The 22,499-nt window shown below is 37.1% G+C and overlaps 1 protein-coding gene across 1 annotated transcript; it reads right to left on the bottom strand.

The window, feature by feature from the left end:
• Positions 1 to 17,970: 17,970 nt before the first annotated feature.
• Positions 17,971 to 21,647, bottom strand: LOC145557384 (uncharacterized). The gene is made up of 2 exons (XM_081618565.1): positions 18,444 to 21,647; positions 17,971 to 18,105 (listed from the first exon to the last, which is right to left on the bottom strand). The coding sequence occupies exons 1-2, from the start codon at positions 21,645 to 21,647 to the stop codon at positions 17,971 to 17,973; spliced, it is 3,339 nt and encodes a 1,112-aa protein (XP_081474691.1).
• Positions 21,648 to 22,499: the final 852 nt, after the last annotated feature.

Consider the following 22,499-nt stretch of genomic DNA (forward strand, 5'->3'; position numbering starts at 1 on the left):
TATCGAAAGGAATATTATTTGTTGATATGGAGTCCCACATGAAATGATAAGTGACAATGGAACTCACTTTCAAGCTGAGTGTGAAGAATTGTTATAAAAATATGGCATTCAACGCTATCATTCTTCTCCTTATAGACCTCAAGCAAACGGAGCAGTTGAAGCAGCTAATAAAAATCTAAAGACTATCATCGAGAAAATGACAGAAAATTACAAGGATTGGCCTGAAAAACTCCATTTCGCACTTTGGGGTTATCGCACATCAATTCGCACATCAACAGGAAATACGCCATTCTCCTTGGTTTATGGAATGGATGTCGTACAACCTATAGAGCTAGAGATACCATCTCTACGCATTGCACTAGAAAGTAAACTCGATGAAGTTGAATGGACTAGGGCGAGATATGAGGAGCTAATTCTACTTGATGAAAAACGACTAGAAGCTCTACATCATACTCAATGCTATCAAACTCGTATGGCTAGGCATTTTAAAAAGAAGGTCAATACAAGAAATATCAAAGTAGGAGACTTGTTATTAAAAGCATTAAGGAAAAATGTTTTAGATCCAAGGGGCAAATTTAGGCCTAATTGGTCTGGACCCTATATTGTCAAAACAATCATATCAGGAGGTGCAGCAAAATTAACTGATATGGATGACAATGAGTTCTCAAACATGACAAATCTTGACCAACTTAAAAGTACTACCCATAATTACTTGAGTAGGATACTCAAGAGAGCTACGTTTGGCCTGATTCCTTAGGAAATGATACGTATGCAACCCTTTACGGGTGCGGCCACTTTACTTTCTACAAACCTCGCATCCCAGATTTAAAAATAAATTCGACATAAATTCGACGAAGCATCGGCGTCACAGAAAAAGATCCGTCGCCGGCCGATGAACCTTAGCACCAGACGACAACGTCTGTAGTCTGACGCCAGATTGCCGCAGCCGGCGCCAATCGTAAAGAAGCAGCGCGCCGGCGCCATTTATTCTGGGAGCACCTAGGAATATTTTGGTATTTTTTGGAAAATTTTCGACTTTCGTACTCGAAAAAAAAATTCTGGAAAATTAAATTTTCTGTTTTCATTGCTTTAATAAATTAAATTTAAAGGAGATGATTTAATCAAAAAGCTGAAATTTCATTAATAAAATAAACTAACAAATTACATTATTGATGGAATTTAAATAAAGCTTAATAAAACAAATTAACTTTAAATTTAAAACTAAGTCTAATAATTGAAAGTTAAGCAATGCTTCAATCTTTCTTCTCTTTCTTTGCTCTCTTCCAATTTTTATCTGCATCCTCTTCATCATCCATGGCTTTAGCTAGTAGGCATCCTTTAGAGGACCTACATTCAATTTTGGAGTAAATAGTTTCTCCCTTAGCTAGGACTCCATGTTTCTTCTCTACCCAAGCCTTCTTCTCTGAAGTGTCAGCTTTCTTTTCCCTTTATCTTTTGTAGAGCTCATCTTCTTAGGCATTGTAGGTGTTTTGAATTCAACCTTTTCACCCAAGCATTCCTTAACAGGAATTACCTTGTCACCTAGACGACTCTTCACATCAGTCTTACTCTTATTTTTCTTCATGTCCTTTGAAGGTTTCTTGAGAATCCACCTCTTCACATCATTGGGCAAGGAAGGAGGAACCTTTTGGGTAATCACTTCCCATAAAGGTCTAGCGCTCCAATATGCATCAAATTTTTCTAATTCTTAAGAAATAGGGAATTCATAGGGACAACGAAGATCCCCAGAAGGAATTGTTTGAAGTAGGTCGTACTGTCTTTTTACCCTGCAGGGATAATAAAAAGTCATCTTGGTTAAGCTGGGAAGACGACAGAAGGATTTCTTGTTGACACCAACCATCCTCTCTATTTTCCACCAAGGGATGACCTATTTGATGGTAAAGTTACAAGAGGCAAAGACTTTCTTCCATTCATGGCGCCCCATCTTAGAGAAGTGTTTCTTTCTCCTAACAAAGCAATTTGGAGTGTATTTTTCAACATTGTCGGGGGGACTAATTAATTCTAGTCTCTCCATTAGCCACATCTGCAAAAAAAAAAAAAAAAAAAAAAAAAAAAAAAAAAAAAAAAAATTCAATGCAAATAAATTAATATTACTATACAAAAATATGTTTTTGATTTCTGTAATCAAAAATATTATTTTTCTACCTGTAATAAAATTGGAGAGCCCCGAAAAGGTGCTTTTGGATTTCTCTTCAATTCATCAAGACTAATAAGCATAGTCTCTCCAACAATTAATGGCATTGGATTTCTCCCAGATTCAATCTACTCCAAAACAGTTGATATAATTGCTTGGCCCTCATTAGTTCTACCACTAGTGAGAAGATATTGGTTAAGCATGCAAAAGAGAAAAGCCCTTCTTCTATAAACATGAAAGATTCAGAATAAGGTCTATCAAAGTAATGGCGTGCAAATTCTTTCAAATTAACTATGCTACCATCTACAATATTTGTTAGATCTTTGTCTTTTAAATTAAAGAAGCGCTCAAAATCTTTATAATAATATTCATTTATTCTAGGGATTACTACAAGATCTAATGCAGGGAAGCCTAAGATAGCATCGAATTCTCCAGTAAAGGGCTAATTTCATCACACCCTAGTTTAAAACAATGAGTATCCACATCCCAATATTCTAAGGCGGTATGAATGAATTCTATATCAATATCTACCCCCTTGACACCATAAATACCCCCCTATATGAAAAAAGTCTAATTCTTTTCTCTCCTTGGCAGTTAGGGACCGACACCATTCGTGAGTAAAGTTAATAAAACTCTTAGTAATTAAAGGCATGATTATTTTTCAAAAGCTAAGACTATGTTTAATCTGCTGAATTATGAAGAAAATCGGTAGACCAAGGGACTATTTATACACAACATCGGCACATTTTCAATCCGAAAAGGATTCAGAGTCAGCGCTCACCAGCGCCAAACGCCTGAGTCTGGCGCCAAGCGCAAGCAGTAGCGTCTGGCACCAACGCAAAACGTAGGCGCCACGTGACGCTGACGTGTCTTATCAGCGAGCTTTTCAAAAACCGCTTTTTTTTGGCTGATTCGAATCTGAACAATGGCTTTACGATTTTTTATCCTTTATAAATCCTTTTAATTAATATATTAATTATATTTTTTTCTTTTTTGGATTTTATTTAGACTTAATTTTAAGTTTTTTGTAAGTCCAATTTTTTTATTTTTCATTTTCTTTTTTTTTTGGGGAGAAAGTCGGATACCCTCCATCAATAATAAAAATGACGGAATTTTTGCGCCAAATTATTAATTATCACAATTCTTTGCACACACAAATATGCACATAAAAATGAAAAATATATGCTAAATAAATAAGCTCATAGTAATATGTATATAAAAATATGTCTAATAAATGAGTCAATTAGACAAAGTTCTATACAAGTCAAAATAAATATAAAAAAAACACACAGGTATAAACTACGGCGCCGGAGGACGCAGATGATGAGAGACGCCCATCATGTCATAGAACTCCGCAGTACGAGGAGTAAACTCTCCACCAGCTCCATCTCCGGTCTCCTTGGGAGGTGGAAAACTCAGCACATGACCAGTCCACCAAAGATCGCCCTGAAGCTGAGGCTGCGGAGGGTGCTGCGATGACGAGCGACCTCATACATCCCACCACCTCTAGGAGCCGAGGTAGCCTCTCCCTCGCCTACCGGCTCAGCACGTGCGCCCTCAGATGAAGAGCCCGAGCCCTCCACCGCCTCGGTCCGAGCAACCTCAGAACGACCACCCCGACCGCCAGAGCCAGTACGGCGACGTCTCGAGCTAGACCTCGCCGGGTCTCTCCGGACCTCAGGTCTCGTCCGGGTACGAGAAGGAATGGGCTAACCCTGCAAGAAGAAACCAAGTCAAAAACAATCAAAATAGAAGCAATAATGCAGAAATAAGAAAGAAGGCTACCTCCTGAACAGCGTCGTCGCGACGACATGTAGCCACATTCCTCATCCGAACGAGCTGGCTCCGGAAGGCGTCTATACACCGCGCCATCGCCGTGACCACCTCGCGCGAGAACTATCAAAGGAATAAATTCAGTAACCATGCATAACATATATGAACAAATTGCAAATAAATGAACTTACCTGAGACTGGTGGCGAGGAATCGACCGCTCCACGAAGCGCTGATCCTCAGAGCCGGAGGAATCATCTCCTTGATGGGCCCGTATGTCCCCTGGTAATGGATAGACATACGAGGTGGCACAAACTTAGTAGGCCCAGCCTGACAAAAACAAATCAAAGTCAGTAAAGTATCACTTGGGGGCTACTTAGCAAAAGATAAAATATGAAAATCATACTGCCACCTCCTCAGACAGAACAGGGGCCGGAGCTAATAGTGGCAACAACTCCTACTCATAGCACTGCCCAGGGATCGCATGAGATCGCCAAAGGGTGTCAGCCCTCTCCGACATGCTCACCAGCCTCGCGTCATTGAACATATGATGCGGCGGAGGTACAGGAACGACGAAATTATCCGAGGAATGCTGAATGGAAACCCTCTCTTCAAGGTACGCAACCGCTCCATATGTCCCTAAGAAGTAGAGACGCTCAGCGGTGTACTAAGCTTCTAACCCAGGGACAACCAAGTCGTTCCATGGCCGGTACTTCACATCAGGCTCCTGCGAAGAATGCCTATGAGATGGGAATCTACCAAAGATAATACGAAAGTGTTCAACTATGCAAAGAACCATACCGTGAGGATCTGATCTCGAACATAAGCGGTAGATATCCAAACGTGGCAGCCTCCTCAACAAGCGCTCACTGGAAACCCGCGTGGCGACGATCTCGCCGGCGCAACCGAAGGAAAGTACTCGTAGAACCAGATCTACAAAAGACAAAAAGTATCAGCAAGTGCTAACCAAAATCTTAGAGATAAAGTATACCTCTACGACTCTCCAAAAGCTTGACAAAGCGACGTTCCCCGTGAAGGACCGGTGTCGACACGAGTCTCGCAACGCTTGAACAAAATCAGCATAGGTCAAGTTGGCCTAGTCATAAGTCCCGATCAAGTGAACATCACGGACCGCAGGCAGGTAGTAAAGCAGTACTTTACTACCCTTGTCAGGGGAAAACGTCCCTGACAGCAAGATAAGCGCAAAGATGCGCACCCGCTGCTCTCGGGTGGTCGCATCATCCTCAAAAGCCGTCGTCAGAGTCGATCGGCGAATACCCTTGGCACTGAACGGAGTCGACTCTACCTCAGCACGAGCCCAAACAGCAATCGGACCCAACAGCTCCTCAACCTCAGGAGAGAAGACGCTGATGTTGCTGTCAAATGGCAGCGTAGTGGAACTAAACTCCATTCCCGTAATGAGACTAAAGTCGGTTGGGGTGACCATCATCTCACCCCAAGGAAAGTGGAAAGTGTTGGTGGTGTCCCAGAAGAACTCCACCAGGGCGCGAGCCACGCGGTGACCCCCGTTAGAAGTAATCATGGCCTCCGCGGCCTCGAACAGCGTAGTTAGCCCACAAGACTCCCAAAGAAGTCTCACAACTCTGTCGACGCTGATATGCATCCTATACAGGTCGCACAGAGTATCGCTGCCCGAGCCATGGCAACGCGTCCTACAAGCAGTAATCCCACGCCACACCCTCTCAGAAATGTGGTGGACGGGGGAAAATTACAAAGTCCGCTCATCCCACTCCGGGAGGGGACCGAGAGAACTGGACGGGTCGGCGTCCTCCTCTACGGGCTCATGCTCCCGTCGTGTGTCTCGGGACCATGAACCCGAACCTTGCTGTCTAGCCATACTACATTGTGCAAAATCAACATAAATTAAGGTTCTATAGTAGCTAAGGTTCGCCTAGCCGCATGATACTATGTTCGCAAAAACAGAGTACGTAGTACTAAAACAGAGCACAATTTCAAATTGAGCATGTACAGCATTTTTCAAGCATTCAAACAATTTCTAGCAATACTATGGTAATTATTGTGACAAATTGAACAAGAATTGCTAGCAAAAACATCAAGAACAAGCCACATTGTATTCCCAACCTTAAGAGGTCCAACCATGGTGATTTGTTCGTTTCTTCACCAAATTGAGTCAAACAAGTCTCAAATTACTCCCAGGGCAATATATAAAGATAATCAAGCAACTTCATGGCATAAAATTTGACAAACAAAGCAATTTAAGTTTCAAATTTTTAAGAAATTTGTGAACAAACATGTGCAAAATTCATCAAAATCGGAGTGAGTTTTAAAAAAACTTACATAGATCGAGAAAGTAGATGAAAGAATCTTTGATTTGCAACAAATTTAAGCGAATTTGGTTGAGAAACGAGCAAGAACGACCAAGATGAATTTTCGCGGCAATTTTCGAAGAGCAAGAGCAGCATCAGCGAAAATGACGAAGAAAAGGGATATATACGGAAATCCCAACTCTAGCACCAAACGACAGCTTTGGCACCAGACACTAGAGTTTAGCACCTGGCGCTAGTTCCAGCGCCTGGCGTTAGAGCCAAAACTGTGGCGCAAACAATAGTTTAGCGGCGACAGAACGCTCAGCCACTCAGAATGGTTATTTTGACCTCTTACAGCAATTTTGGGTTCCTTGGTACACCAGTTAGCCCTTCTAAGCAATTTGACATGATTTAGTAATCGGTTTGATTACAATTGCATAATGTGATCAACCTGATGAATGATCGTCTCACTTAGCTTAAAGCGCCTAAGCATTGGATCATTGTAGGCACCGACATAAGGGTTCATAAGTAGCAGAGGCACCAACATAATGGTTCATAAATGGCAAAGGCACCGACATAGTGGTTCATAATTCACAAGCAGCAAAAGCGCCGACATACAGGCATAGTAAAAGCAAAAAGATCGACAGCGTTGGTCTTCGGTAATTTCCTCAGAATATTATTGCAACAAATGGAGATAACTTCAGGCGAGCATATCTTCGACAGCGTTCTCTAGCTTGCGAAGAGTTGTCAAAAACAGGTGGAGGTGATTTCAGGCAAAGTTATCTTCGATCGTGTTCCCTGGCTTGCGGAAGATGGTCACAAAGCTCTAGAAGGTCGTTTCAGGCGAAGCAATCTTCGATGGGTTTCTCTAGCTTGCAGAAGTCTATCACGGCGAAATTGGAGGCAGTTACAAGCGTAGTAGTCTTCAGGCGGTATTCTCTAGCTTGCAGAAGATCGTCAAAACAAACAGCAGGATGGCATTCCCTAGCTTGCGGAAGGTTATCACAACAACAAATACAGCACTGCAGCAACAAATCGTTTACCCTTAGAGACCTATGCTCGACGGTGCAAGATACGCATTTCTTGACTCTTTTATCTGTTTAAACTAATGCTAGTTTTGCAGGCATCGGCGTTACAAGAGTGATTTAGGATCGCAGAACGTTCTGAATCATTCTCCGTCCCTATCGATACTTTGACTTTTGTTTTCAAAACTCGCGTTTCTCCAAATTCAGTCAAAGTTGGGGCTTCTGTAGACACCCATTTGTGTCTCCCCAAAACCAAACCCGGTGATGAGTACCTTTCACGTCGAATCATAATCGAATGAAGTGAAAGTGTGGAAAGTCTAGTGTTGCGGTTAGTTTTTAATTCTTTTCTTTCTCTCTGTTTTGTAAAACCTATTTTAAGAAAACAGCCAATCCAGTTTGGTTTGGTCCATAGCAAAGGTCCAATAATAGAATGGTTGGATGGGGCTTGAAAAGAGCTTTCCAACGATATATTATAAGCCCAATTCCGATGAATAATGAGGAAGTTATGGCCAAATTACTAAACTAGGCCCGGTTTGATTTTTATATGTTGCCCAATGATCTAGAGGAGGGCCTAATATTGATTTATCATTCCTAGTGCAATTAGAATTGGTTATAGTCTACTAGATTCTTCTAGAAGGTTCTTTTCATTCCTAATTTAATTAGCATTGATAAATTGACTTTAGTTGACTTTTTAGAGTTTTAATCAAAATAAAAGAAGTGTTTTTAAGGAAAATACGATTTTACCCTTATGTACGGCTAAATTTTATCAAAATTAAGAAAACGCGTGAAACTGGTTTCTAGCGCCTGACGATAGGATTAGCGCCTGGCGCTAATGCTTGACGTCTGGCGCTAGCCTTAGCGCCTGACGTTAATGTCTGGCGTCTAGCGCTAAGTCGTTTTATTCTCTTCGAACCTCTGATTCGTTTTTCTATCCATCCAGCTGATTTTCTCTATAAATAGCCTCCTAAAACCTCCATTTTCCATCATCAATTCTCATCAACAACTATTAATTTTCTCATTCTCTCTAGTTTTCAAGATTCTCTTGATTTTTCTCTCTCTCTAGCTTTTTGTATACAAAATTCCGCATTCACAAGATCTAGAAACACCTAGCCAAGTTCGAAGTTACCTTCTCCCTAGACGTGAAAGGTTTTAATTTCTGAGGGTTTGGTCTCAAATCTCTATTTCAATTATTTAATTTAATTGTTTGATTTTATGTTTTCCTTAAAGTTACTAACGTGTGTATTTTGTTATTAGAAAGAGATACGAGGCATCCAAGTAAGTGTTTTAATTGATTTATTGATATTATGATATAAAATCATGTTTAGGTTGTTATTATTGCTTCCTAGTATCATGTTTAGGGTAATAACTATAATTTCTAATATCAAATATGCTTATTGTAATTCCTGCGATGCTTCCTATTTCTTTTTAATATTCATGTTAGTATCATGTTAGGGCTAAATATTTGATCTTTATTGTTTAGTGACATGCTAGGGTTTGTTATTAATCTTGTTAGTATTATCATGCCTAGGATATTGCTATTAACATTATGCTTTAACATGATTATGCTTATGATTGTTATTATTATTATTATTATTATTATTATTATTATTATTATTATTATTATTATTATTATTATTATTATTATTATTATTATTATTATTATTATTATTATTATTATTATTATTATTATTATTATTATTATTATTATTATTATTATTATTATTATTATTGTTATTATTATTATTATTATTATTATTATTATTATTATTATTATTATTATTATTATTATTATTATTATTATTATTATTATTATTATTATTATTATTATTATTATATCTCAAAAACAAAAAGTCATACAACCTACAATAAATTAGTGGGAAGCCGAGATACAATCTGGGCCTCCACTCCTTTATCTATAGCAAAGCCTACCCTAGTAAAAATATGAGCTGCAGCACGTGCTCCAATGTCTTGCGTCGTCGAGAACCTCTGAATGCTTAAGCAACGCAACAGCCTCCTTCTCTAATTCACCAAACGAAGAAAAGGAGAATGGAATGAACCCATATCCAATCTCTTGACAACGAAAGACAGGGTAAAGTCGTATCCCCAAATCAAAAGTAAATACCTAAGTCCTCTAACTAAAGTAGATAGGGAAGTAGGGTCGATCTCCACAGGGAAACAAGTCTTTCTATTCCTAATTAACTAAAATAATCTAGATTATGAATTAACCAATATTTATATTTGAATAAGAAACTAAACTACGAATATTGAGAATAGGGAGAAAACAATATATAAAAGGATCTAGGGTATAGGTTCACCAATAAATAACACTCCAGGGTAAAATATAATAATCAATCATTGACATTGCATAAATAACATGAATAACAGGCTCTCAATTTATTAATCAACATAGATCTAACAGGCTCTCGCAATTTACTAGATCTAAGTTCTTATTGAAAATAGCCTTTAATATCAAATTAACATCTGCTCGATTCATCAATTCAATATTGCTATACTTTTACAAGCCATAATTGTAAAGCGTTAAAACAATTCAATAAGAAATTATCAAGCAATACCAAAAATCAATAATAGTCAATCATCAATGCATCAATTAACCAGATCGTAAAGGGCTTTCGCTACGCATTATAATCACATAATTAATCTACCGGTATTAAATCTCATCTCTCAAATCTCGACTTAACCATTTATAAATTAATCCGCCTATTGAAACTAGACCTAAACATCAATTCTCATCTGTCGAATCTCGAATCAATATTGTCAAACTCATGCATAAAAGATCGGGCCTAATCTAGTCACAAAGGATTAAATCAATCAATAGGAAATTAATCTAGCATTGATAATTAACAACAATAAATTACCCCTTCATATTATTTATGGATCCCCATAAACCCTAGAATTAAACTACTCACACATAATAGAAACTAAACTAATCAAAGCAATAATGTAAGACATAATTAAAGGAATAGAATAAATAACTAAGATTAAGAGAAGAGAAATAGTTACCAAACGAATCTGGAATTAATAAAGTAATTAAGAACAAGAGTTGAGAGAAAAGTTAAGAGAGAGAAAAATCCTAAGTAGAGAGAGAAAATCTAAGAAATAAGGTAATCAAAAATTACGTACAAATCTCATACTTAAACATTCCCTAAAACAAAAATTAAAATTAACTAATCAGGTCTTGAGAAACCACGCGCCCGATCGGGCGAAGGGCCGCCCAATCGGGCCCGCCTTTTTCTTCACAATCCACCTGGGCAGCCGCGCCCGATCGAGCTAACGCTCACCCGATCGCGCGCGCCTTCTTGCTGGTGCTCTCTTATGCGCGCCCGACCGATCGGGCCCGGTCTTCTTCTTCGAGGCTCGGATTTCGATTGGGCTCAATTCCTCGGCCCAATCTAAGTTTCCTCATCGGGTCTTGATTAAACGATCCAATAACCTCGGTATCTCATACCGAGCCCTTAATCATCGGCTCTCACCGATCCTGGGCTTCAAAAGTGGTCGTGTCCTTCTAGCTTCCGTAGTTGATCCATAAAACCCGGGAAAACTCTCCAAAAGTGCAATTTCCTGTAAAATACAACTAAAACTACGAAAACACAAATTAGTAATAAAAGTGGCTCGAAAGAGCCAAAAACACTACTAATTATGACCAAGGGACGGAGGTAAATTACTATATAAAATGGACATATCAACGAGCCTCATACTTAACCCGCTTCCGCTGAGCTGCATCATCCACAACCCGTCCAGGAATAAAGTTAGATAGCCCTGACTGTGTCAAAGGAAAAGATCCTGTCAAATCTACACAGACATCACGACCACGATCCCGAGAATAAAGTAACACATCAGCAGGTCTGAGGGCCTCGTCGTTCCTTGATATATTATTATTATTATTATTATTATTATTATTATTATTATTATTATTATTATTATTATTATTATTATTATTATTATTATTATTATTATTATTATTATTATTGTTTATTTATTATTTTGTTGCTTGATATATTATATTTATTTTTATTGCTTGATGACACCTTTTATGCATGTTTAAAGGGAATTGGTACTTGATATCATGCTTAATAAGATAATTAATAACCTTGTCTAGGGTTAATATGATTATAATTCAAGTGATCGCCAATAATAGATTTATTTGTGAATTAATATTCAACCAACATAGATTAAAAAGGTTTAGGGTAAACCTATTGATTGCATGTTAGTCAGAAAGCGCACATGAATACGATCAGAATAAAGTAGAGGTCTATTATTAGGGCAGGTTCAATCTCTTTTAGGTTGGATTTGTACCTTTATCCCTGAACAACCAGTCATGGTTCCAGACCTATTGGAGTTGACGATCTCCTGGATCGTTAAGGGGTGTAACCTTCACCCTGTGAACGGTTTACGAGTTCCTAAAACTTGTTGGCAACTCTTTTGCTCTATCTTCCTTCCCTTTGGACGCCACCGTACTTTAGTGTATGTCACAGTGGGGTTCAAGTTTGGGGTAATGCTTGAAATATTCCCTACACTAAGTACTTCATACTTTGTGATGCAATGATGATTATAATGATGAGTGATATTGATATGAAAGGATTCCTAAAGATAGGATTATTTAGTCATGTATATGTGTAGTGTGTGAAAGTGACACTAATGCAAAGCTGCAAAGGCTAAGTGTAAGGAGAAATATTATTTGATAAGAGTCAAATAATGATGACTCTTAGGCTGGGTAGGCTAATAATGTAGGGATCAAGCCCCCAAGTCTAGCTCTAAGTGGATAGGGATGAGCATTGGAAACCCCTTGATATGATCATGGTATGAATGTGTGAATGTGAATATGAATGCTTTTTTTATTACGGCCGCCGCACCCCTTTGTGAGGTTGCCTACGTATCCGTTTGGAATCAGGCCGAACGTAGCTCTAGCCGAACCTCGCACAAACGTGTATATACCTCAAAAAGGTCTTTTTAAGGGCTGTAACGTGGTTAGGCTAAAGGTGGAAAAAGAAAGGGATAAAGACTCAAGACCCTATATAAGCCCCTAAGGTGTGCAACCTTGCTCTTGAATGTATTGGTATGCTTGAGGTTTCTCACTCTTAATCTTTCTTTTGTTTATATTTTTGCTCTCTCCCCTCCTTTTTTTTTTTTTCCTTTTGCATTTTTCATATTTGAATCTTTTTTATAAGTGTGGGCAATCCCGATCATGCGGTCTATCACTCACTTGGCATTTATGTTTCTCAAGCACGGTACCGAGCACTCGATAAGAAATGCAATCCGAGACGTGTTCTTATCAAAGATATTTTCATATCAAAGGCATTGGAACACTTGCCCTTTTTTACACTTCTATTGTTTTTATTTATTTATTTTAATCTTTTGAAATCACTCAAGCTTTTTAATTAAAATTGCATAAGTTGCACACCATCCCATCCCAAGGTTAGGTAGATGTAGGTTGAAAAAAGAAAGGTCTATCGTTAGACGAGGCTCAAAGTGGTGTATGAAGAAAGGATTGCATATTTGAAAGGGTGAAGATGATATGATATGGCTACAAGGGGTGCCTCAAATCATTAGTATACATTGCGCTTAGTTCGACATGGTTTTTTTTTTTTTAAATGCAATGCAATGATCATATGCAAGAAATAAAATGATAATTTTATTAAAGGGGAAAGAAAAAGACTACAAAGTAAATCTAAGGAAAATGAAAGGTGTCTATGCTAGACTTATTGGGGAAAGGAAGAATGAAAAAGAAATAGAAAAATAGGTCACGGAATGTTGTCGTCGAAGTTCACCTTGTGTCTTGTGCTTTATCACTACTGTAGACACCTAAAAATGTCTCCCCAAAACCAAACCCGATGATGAACAAACTTTCACCGTCACTATTGGTCGGGTTCAGTATTTAATCCCGAGAGTGCTTAAAAAATCGTATTTAATTAAATTCAATTTTTGAATAGTCCATGGGTCAGTCTTGATGTTTGTTCAAAGCATAGATTTTTTAATTTCAGCCCAAACCTTTTTTATTTTATTGTTTTATTATTTATTTTTGGCCCAAACCTTTTATTTATTTTATTTACTTATTTTCTTATTTTAGCCCAAATAACAATAAATCAGAAAAAGGCCTGAAATTATCAATCGACACTTAAAATGCTGAACGAAATTAGGGTTAAAATTGAATTTACACTACACCAAAAATTGGCTTTAATGGCGGTTAAAATACCCTTTAACAGCGGTTACCCAACCACCATTCATCTAAACGCTGTTAAAAGGATATGACACTTTTAATGGCGGTTGTATAACCGCTATAAAACATTAATCAGAAAAAGTGGGAAAAGTTTTCTATAATGGCGTACTTTTTGTAACCGCCATTAAATAATGCCTTTTGCGCCAAAATTCAAATTTCATTACAACCGCTGTTAAAAGGTTCAAACACCAAAATTATAATAAATATGCTTTGATAAATAGTATAATTTTTGTAACCGCTATTATAAGTTTGCAACTATTTAAAAAAAAATTGAATTACTAAATAATTCAATAATAATATAGCAAAACCTGTAATAATAATAATAATAATTTACAAAAAAGAAAAATGTTCCTTTACAAAATCATCACCTCTACAAAATGTTCCTTTACAAAAAAATATTTTCCCAACACAATTCATCACCTTTACAAAATGTTCCTTTACAAAAAATATTTTCCCAAGATGTATAGTACTTTTTTGCATCGAAACTCAAACTTTGGGAAAATAAGAGTGATTTACTTATAACAACTCTTTTAGACTAGATATGTTGAAACACGTAACGCACCCACTCAAGTCTAACATCATCAAGTTGAGTTTCATCGTAATGGGAAAACTGGCATCCTGCAAAATACTACATAAAAAAATAATTTGCTTAGGATAATATCAACATCAATAACAAATCCATGATAATTCAAAGTATAACCCAAACCGAAATCAAACCATTATCTTATCTCAAACACAACACTAAGCTACAACAGCAACACACTATGCAGCACATACACTATGCAGCAGCAAACAACAACAAACAACAACAACACAGCAACACACAGCAGAACAAAACACCAAACACTTGCAACACACCAGAAGCAACCAAGCAACAACACCAATAGCGAGCAGCAGCTAGCAAACAACAAGCTAGCAAACAACAACAACATAGGACAATGAACAATAGCTCATGGTAGTAAAACTTGGAAGAATATGGCAGTAAAACCACACAATTGACACAAATACAAACTTACACTTTCGGGAATCTTGGTGCGTTTGTGTGAGATAATCTCTTTCATATATCGCATCACATAATAGCCACAATCAACTCCGTTGCTCTGGCGAGGACACTACATTTTTTATAACAAACTAAAGTAAGAACTCATACATACATTTCATCATTTCATATCTACACTAAATTATCAAATTGTTAATACCTTTATTGTCTTCCATTTAGTATCCATCTTCAATTTCGTTGCAATTTCCATTTCACTCCGAAATTGAAACAGAGCACTAAAGAAATAAATAGACCAAACTAAGTAGACATACATAAAGTTTATGTGTCAATGGAGATAGTTATAGTTGATAAGAAAAAAGCACATACACATCTATGATTTCACGCAAATCCTCACTAACGCCTTTTCCCGTGCCTATTTCCTCTTCATTGTGTAAGGAATCAAAGTAGTATACGATGTTATTGAAAGGATCAATAGCACACAATACCCAATGCATCCTATTTGAGACAAATAAAAAATGAATATTGAGAGTAGACATGGGAACGATAATATCACCAAAAAAAAAAAGGGTACCCGGCATTATATGGAGCGAGGAAAATTTTTCCTTTTGATGCATTGTCTTTAAAGACATCCACCATGTAGTGACTTCTTTTCATATTGTGATCCTTGATCTTCTTCATGTCCCCCTTTTGAAATTGAGTCACTTGTGATATCCCAGATAGACATATAAAACCAAAAAAGGAAGAGACACCACTAATGCCAGCAACCGAATACATCCTTCTAATTCATTTGAAAACAAATAACGAGGCAAGTGAGTTAGCGAGGTAATTCTACAAGTAATTAAAATAATTAAAATTTGTAAGCTACTAAGTAAGAATTTGTAGTTCAATGGTATCGAAACTTACGACATATATATCTTCATATGACAAAGTCCGATTTGGTCTTGTACAAGGAAATCAAAAATTTTCTCCGTACCAAGATACACCTCCTTGCACTGACTTCGTATCCCAATATCAATGGGAACTCTAATTTGTTCATCTAAAGCAATTTTTGCAGCATACTTGAAAAACATTATCATCTCTGGTTGAGCATTTGCAATAACTAATGCTTCAATACATCGATCAACCTTTTCCTTCTCATTGTCAAACGATTTCATTTCCTATTAATAAAAACACACATTGTGCAATATGAATATGTTAAAAAACTAATTACTCAGCAAAAACTAACTACTGAAAAGAAACTTGAGTTCTATTAAATTAACCTTTTGTGATTGAATGGGAGGTGAAGTAGGTGTTCGGTTTGATGGGTGATCAACCTTTTGCGACTCAATGGGTTCATTGTTTGCATTAGAGCATTTTTCATGGCCTTCATGAACTTTAACCAGCTATAAAGAAAATAACTTATTAGATTTAAAATACAAGAAAAATAAGGCCTTTGTGTGATTTATAAAAAATGCGTCAAGAGTTAATGGATTCTTTACCTTTTCTGAGTTTTCTAGACTTTGTGGCTTTCGTTTGCGTAGACATGTCACTGGTCGTGGTTTTATAGATTCCTTGCCTAGTTTATCCTTCCCTTTTTTATCTTGGCCTTCTTCTTTATCCTTTTCTTCTAAAGGGTTCATAACCTTTCAACATAACAATAAAATAAACATGGAACCGCCAAAAATATTATACAATTCAAGGAAGAATTTGTATCACCTTATCTAGAACAATAAGTTCTATGGGCCATAACACGATACTGCCTATTGCATCTTTGATCACATCAGCTACTCCTTCGATTGGCATTGGCAAAGGTGTATTCTCCTCTACAACGTAGTCAATACCAACTTTCACATATCCTGATGGTATTGGTGTATTATGCACCATAGTTTCCATTCTGAAGTTATAAACCTTCCCTGAGGCAACCATACGGTAAGAAGGATCTGACAACGCTAATTGGCAAGGAGTTATACCCTATATAAAACAAAATATGAAATTTTAGTACAACTACTTTGGTACAAAACCACAATACAAAACCAGAATACAAGTTTAGGTAACCTGTGGGATGTTGATTTCAGAAGGCTGATAATCGAAATCAGAATTTTGACAGGTGTGACAATCCTCCTTGTCCCCATGCTTTTGTGTGGCTTGACAATCATCCTCTTCCTCTCCGTTTTGACATGTCTCCTCATCATTATTAATCTTTTTGATCTTTTTCATTTCGCTTTCCAATGATTGCACACGAGAGCACAATTTTCTAACTTGATCCATATATTCCTTCTTTGTTTGAATCATTCCAAAGTAGCTCGTATTAGTCACTCCTACTCCAACACCTATGACACGACCACCGTGCTCTTTTTTCTCCAACGCCCTTGACAACACATCTCCTCGCCCAATGTCTTCCATCCCTCCTTGCTCAGACAAACTCATAAAGTAATCCTGTATCAATGACTATACCATGAACAACTTGGTAATCGAAATAACAATTACTTAAAAATAAAAACTTATTGAAATAAAATACATACAATACGTGAAGCTACTGATTTTTCTCCTTCATCAACAACATTTCCATCCTTATCCCTCCTGATTAACTTCCACAGCTGTCCTCGGCCTAAGGACGATTCATGGATGCCTTTCTTAGCCAACTCCTCAACCTGAGAAAAACACAAATAATTCTTGTTGTAGGTATAATTTGTGGGTCAAAGATATTGCAACATAGATTATAAAAGAATGTTAACTTACAACATCTTGCTCAAATTGAGCATATCCTCTACGAGCTCGTTTTTGAGGATAAATATTTCCTTTTGCAGACTTTCTAGCAGCTTCACTCTTCTCCTATTCGTCAAACGATGATTACAAAATGGTCAATATAGGTGTGGTAGAAAGTATCTATACTACACAATCAAGTCGTAAATTACCTCCCATTCTTCTTTTAGCCGACTTGTTACAAATTCAGTCCAGTCATTTAACTTGATGAAATCGTATTGTTTTGGTGGTGTCTTACGTATCTCCATATCTTCAGTCCATATCCATTCTCTTGAGAGCGAAGACTTAAAGTTTCTCCAAGCAATATTAGCTTTGGTCATCATAAATTTCCTCCTACTTTCGTCAACCTTGTATATCAACTACAAGCACAAAGGTCAGGAGAATATTAACAAACTTAGTTTTTAGGCATGTGCACAAATGTAACAATAATATAAATTTTGAGCACAATTGAGAATAGTACCTTGAGTTCTTCGAATAATGAATCTAGCAAACGTTGGGGAACATGTTTCCAATCAGGAATAGTAATGGGAACATTCTTACGGATGGTTGTTCCCCAATAACTCATCATCGTCACACTTTCTTTCCCTATAGGCAATCCATTGCGATTCCATGAAGGTTGAAAAACTTTTCCCTTATGTCTTGCTCGAACAATCTTACTCATTTTAGTTGCTCCACGACCTTTTTCAGCTTTTCCTTTTCTTGGGCAAGGAACCCACTCACCTTTGTTTTTTTCATTCGAGTCCATTTATCTGAATTACAAGCAGCAGCAGACTATATTAAGTGAATATAGAAGCACAAACTGTACTGAATACAGAAGCAAAGCAATAGCACAAATCGTACTGTACTGCTGTACTGAAGCACTGCTGTACACAGAAGCACTACTGTTGTACTGAATACAGCAGCAGAAGCACAACCAGAAGCAGAAGTAGAAGCAAAGGCAGAACCAGAAGAAGAACAGAAGAAAAAGCAGAGCAGAACCAAAAGCAAAAGCAAAACCAGAAGCAAAAGCAAAAGGCAGAACCAAAAGCAGAACCAGAACCAAAAAGCAGAACCACAAGCAGAAGCAAAATCAAAAGGCAGAACGAGAAGCAAAAATAGCAAAACCAAAAGCAGAACCAGAAGCAAAATTAACAGAAGCAAAAGCAAAAAAACAGAAGCAAATATAGTACCATGTCAAGTTTTTTTTCTTTTTTTCTTGGATTTGGTAGCTCCTTCCTCCGCATGTACCCATATCCCCTCCTCATGATCATCTCTTTTATAAAAATCTTCTTCAATAACTTGATCATCGAGTGGTTGTGATGGCAGTACAAACGAAGGATCTTCCCTTTCATCTAATTCATGGTCCTCATCATCGATAGGATATCTTTTGTTCGACGACAAAACAAAAGACCATCTTTTATTAGCTGGGTCAATAACATAGAAAACTTGTGTTGCTTGACTGGCCAATATGAATGGATCATCCTTACTACCCACTCTATTGAGATCAACAAATGTGAAACCGGCTTTATGGTCAAAACGAACTCCATTATTGTTATCAGCCCACTTACAACCAAATATAGGAATTCTAAACAGCCCATAGTCCAATTCCCAAATGTTTTCAATTACTCCATAGTAAGACATATTTGCATAAATGGGGTTCTTGTCTTTTGCGCTTGAGATATGCATAGCTTGTGCTACAATTGACACCCCACTATTTTGTGTTGTAGTTTCATTGTCCCTACCCTTTGTACAGAATGTAAACCCATTTATCTGGTAACCAGAATATGAGAAGACATCTTTACTAGGACCTCGGGACAACCATTTAAGTCTATCAGAAACATCAAAAGGTGATTGAGCTATTTCATCTCCAACTCGAGCCTTTAACCACTCAATAAAGCATGAATTGTGTTTGTCAGTAATCCACTTCTCACTCTTAATTGGATAAAGGGTCCTTAAGTAATCCATATGTTCTTCCACATATGGATCAACCTCCGAACTATTATGCAAGACATACAAGTGCGCGCGATGCCACATTTCAGGGTTTATAGTCAACACCTTATTTCCCATGATCCCTTTCCCTTGCCCATTCAAACTTCCATCATGCCTAGGCTTTGGAATTCCAACCGCATCAATAAAAGAGAGGTAATCACTACAAAGATCAATGGCCTCCTCTACTAGGTAGCGCTCAACCATACAACCTTCCGGATGGCTTCCACTCTTTACGTAATCCTTCAAAATCTTCATGTATCTCTCAATAGGATACATGTATCTTAGATATGCTGGCCCACACAACTGAATTTCTCTAACCAAGTGTATTGTTAAATGGACCATTATATCAAAGAAAGAAGGTGGAAAATACATCTCCAACTGACATAAAGTAACAATAACTTCCTTTTGCAAGTTAGGTAGCTTTAAAGGGTCGATTTCTTTTCTACATATCTCACCAAAGAAAATGCAAAGTCTTTTCATGGCATTTCGAACATCTTCAGGCAAAATGGAGCGAATAGGAATAGGAAGAAAATGCTCCATGAGTACATGGTAATCATGAGATTTCAAACCTAAAAGTTTATTATCTTTCAAAGACACAAGATTTTTAATATTGGAAGAATATCCATCAGGAACCTTCACACCATGTAAACACTCACAAAATATTTTTTTCTCTTTTTTACTTAGAGTATAGCACGCTGGAGGAAGATATGTACGATCACCATGCATAACAGGATGTAACTCAGGTCTAATTCCCATGTCGACTAAATCATTTCTAGCATGAAGCGAGTCTTTGCTCTTGCCTGGTGTATTGAGTAGTGTGCTAACAAGACTTTCACAAACATTTTTCTCAATGTGCATGACATCAAGAAAATGTCTAACATGTAAGTCCTTCCAATAAGGAAGATCAAAAAAAATCGACCTCTTCTTATAGCCACGAGTTGGAACCTGGGAGGAGTGCAACTTTCCATGATTTACATCTAAGCCCTCTACTTTTTGTAATATCTGGAGACCTGTTGGAGGAACCGGAGCTCTACCCTCTTCAGCATTACCATCAAAAGCTTTCCTCCACCTTCGATAACGATGTTGCACCGGCAAAAACTTACGATTTCCCAAGTAGACAACTTTCCCAGAATTTTTCCTTTCCTTTTTTCCTGAGTTTTTCAACTTAGTTGAAGTTGTGTTCTCTTGACATATAGGGCATGCTTTATAACCTTTCACAGTATAACCTGACAAGTGACCATAAGCGGGAAAATCATTTATTGTGCCGAAAAGCATGGCTCTTAAATTAAAAGTTTCATTACGATGCGCATCAAACACTTCAATGCCAGAATCCCACATCAATTTTAAATCTTCAATCAAAGGAGCCAAATAAATGTCTATATCATGGCCAGGTTGTCTTGGTCCTGATATTAACATTGAAAGCATCATATACTTCCGTTTCATAATTAAAGAAGGAGAAAGGTTATAAATCATTAAGATTACCGGCCATGTACTATGAGTGCTACTTTGATTACCATGAGGGTTCACACCATCACTTGCAAGGGCAAGTCTTAGATTTCTAGGCTCCTTACCAAAATCATGGAAATCCTTGTCAATTTTGATCCATTGTGGGGAATCGGCCGGATGTCTTAACATACCATCATTCTTCCATTCATCCGCATGCCATGTCAAACTCTTTGCAGTTTCTAGAATGCTAAAAAGTCGTCTAAACCTTGGCAAAATTGGAAAATACCACATTACTTTGGCCGGAATCTTCTTTTTCTTATATATTGGAGCTTTACATTTGGGACAATACTCCAACAACGAATACTCTTTGCGATACAAGATGCAGTCGTTTGGACATGCATGGATTCTTTCATAAGTCAAGCCAATAGAGCTTAGCATCTTTTTAGCATCATAGGTGCGAGTTGGAAGTAGGTTTCCATGTGGGAGCATGTCATGTATTGCATCTAAGAAACCAGCAAAGCCTTTATCTGTTACTCCATTACTTGCTTTGACATTAAACAATTTGATAATAGCAGATAATCTACTATATTTAGTGCATCCCGAATACAAAGGTTTCTTTGCATCACTACACAAGTTATCAAACATCTCCGGACAATCTGCAAAGTTTTCCTCCAAAGCTTTTGCCATTTCTTCAAACTCATTATCTTCACCGGAAGATTCTCCATCCATCTCTACTTCCATCCCAGTTTCAAAATCCATCATACCGTGCACATTAGGAACCTCCCCTAATATCTCACCATGATGTAACCAACACTTGTAAAATTGATTAATGCCTTTAGCCATCAAGTGAACTTTTACGTCCTCAATATTAAGTCGAACCATATTATTACAATCAACACATGGACATAAAATATGTGTTGCGTCCTCAGCATGTTTTCTTGCAAATTCAATGAACTCTTCTACTCCATGCTCATACTCATCACTATTACGCCGAGCATGCATCCAATTTCGATCCATGACAACTATGATGTAGCAATAACAATACACACGTAGCCTTTATTAATCATGTCTATGTTAGTGAAAAAATGTGTCTACATATCAAAACCAACAAAAAAAAAAATAAAGTGTACAACCAGAAAATGTGCTAATTAAATTACAAATCAAACGGTTGTATCATATTGTCTTACATTTAATCATTAAATATTTAAGCTCATTTTCTTTCATTTTGTATCTTACACCATTTTCCAATTTCAACCGTAATAACCAACAAAAATGGCAAAATTACCTTACTGTGTGTTACAGGTTACATCCCATACACAAAATATACAAAGAAATGTGACTTGTAAAATAACCTTTATCTTGTTTAGGCAAAACTCAAAAGAAGAGCGCACACACAACATATCCAAACTTACCCTTTTGCATATGTGCCAAATCAATCAAAAGAAAAATAAAAAGATGAAATAATCCTGAAAAGTTGCTCATGAAAAAATCACCACCTTCAAATGTCTAATGTACATTGCACTGTATGTAGTACAGTTGTATCGCAACAATTTTACTAGTCCAAAATTCAATTTCAAAAACTTCATTCTATTTTCTTTTTCTTCCTTCTTTAATTTCAAAGACATTTAATCTCATTTTCTTTCATTTTGTATCTTTCTTTATTTTCCAATTTCAATCACAAATTCAAGTCCTCAACAACAAATCAACAATCACAAAATCACAAATCACAAATCACAAATTTCCAATTACAATCACAAATTCACAATTACAATTACAAAATACAACTTTACAAACTAAAATACAATCAAATTTTCAACAAATACAAAAGAAAACTAACCTCTGATTAAACTGAACTAAGTCAGCTGTCGT

This window comes from Chenopodium album, chromosome 9 (genome assembly GCF_948465745.1).
Source record: "Chenopodium album chromosome 9, dcCheAlbu1.1, whole genome shotgun sequence".
In the NCBI taxonomy this organism is placed as follows: domain Eukaryota; kingdom Viridiplantae; phylum Streptophyta; class Magnoliopsida; order Caryophyllales; family Amaranthaceae; genus Chenopodium; species Chenopodium album.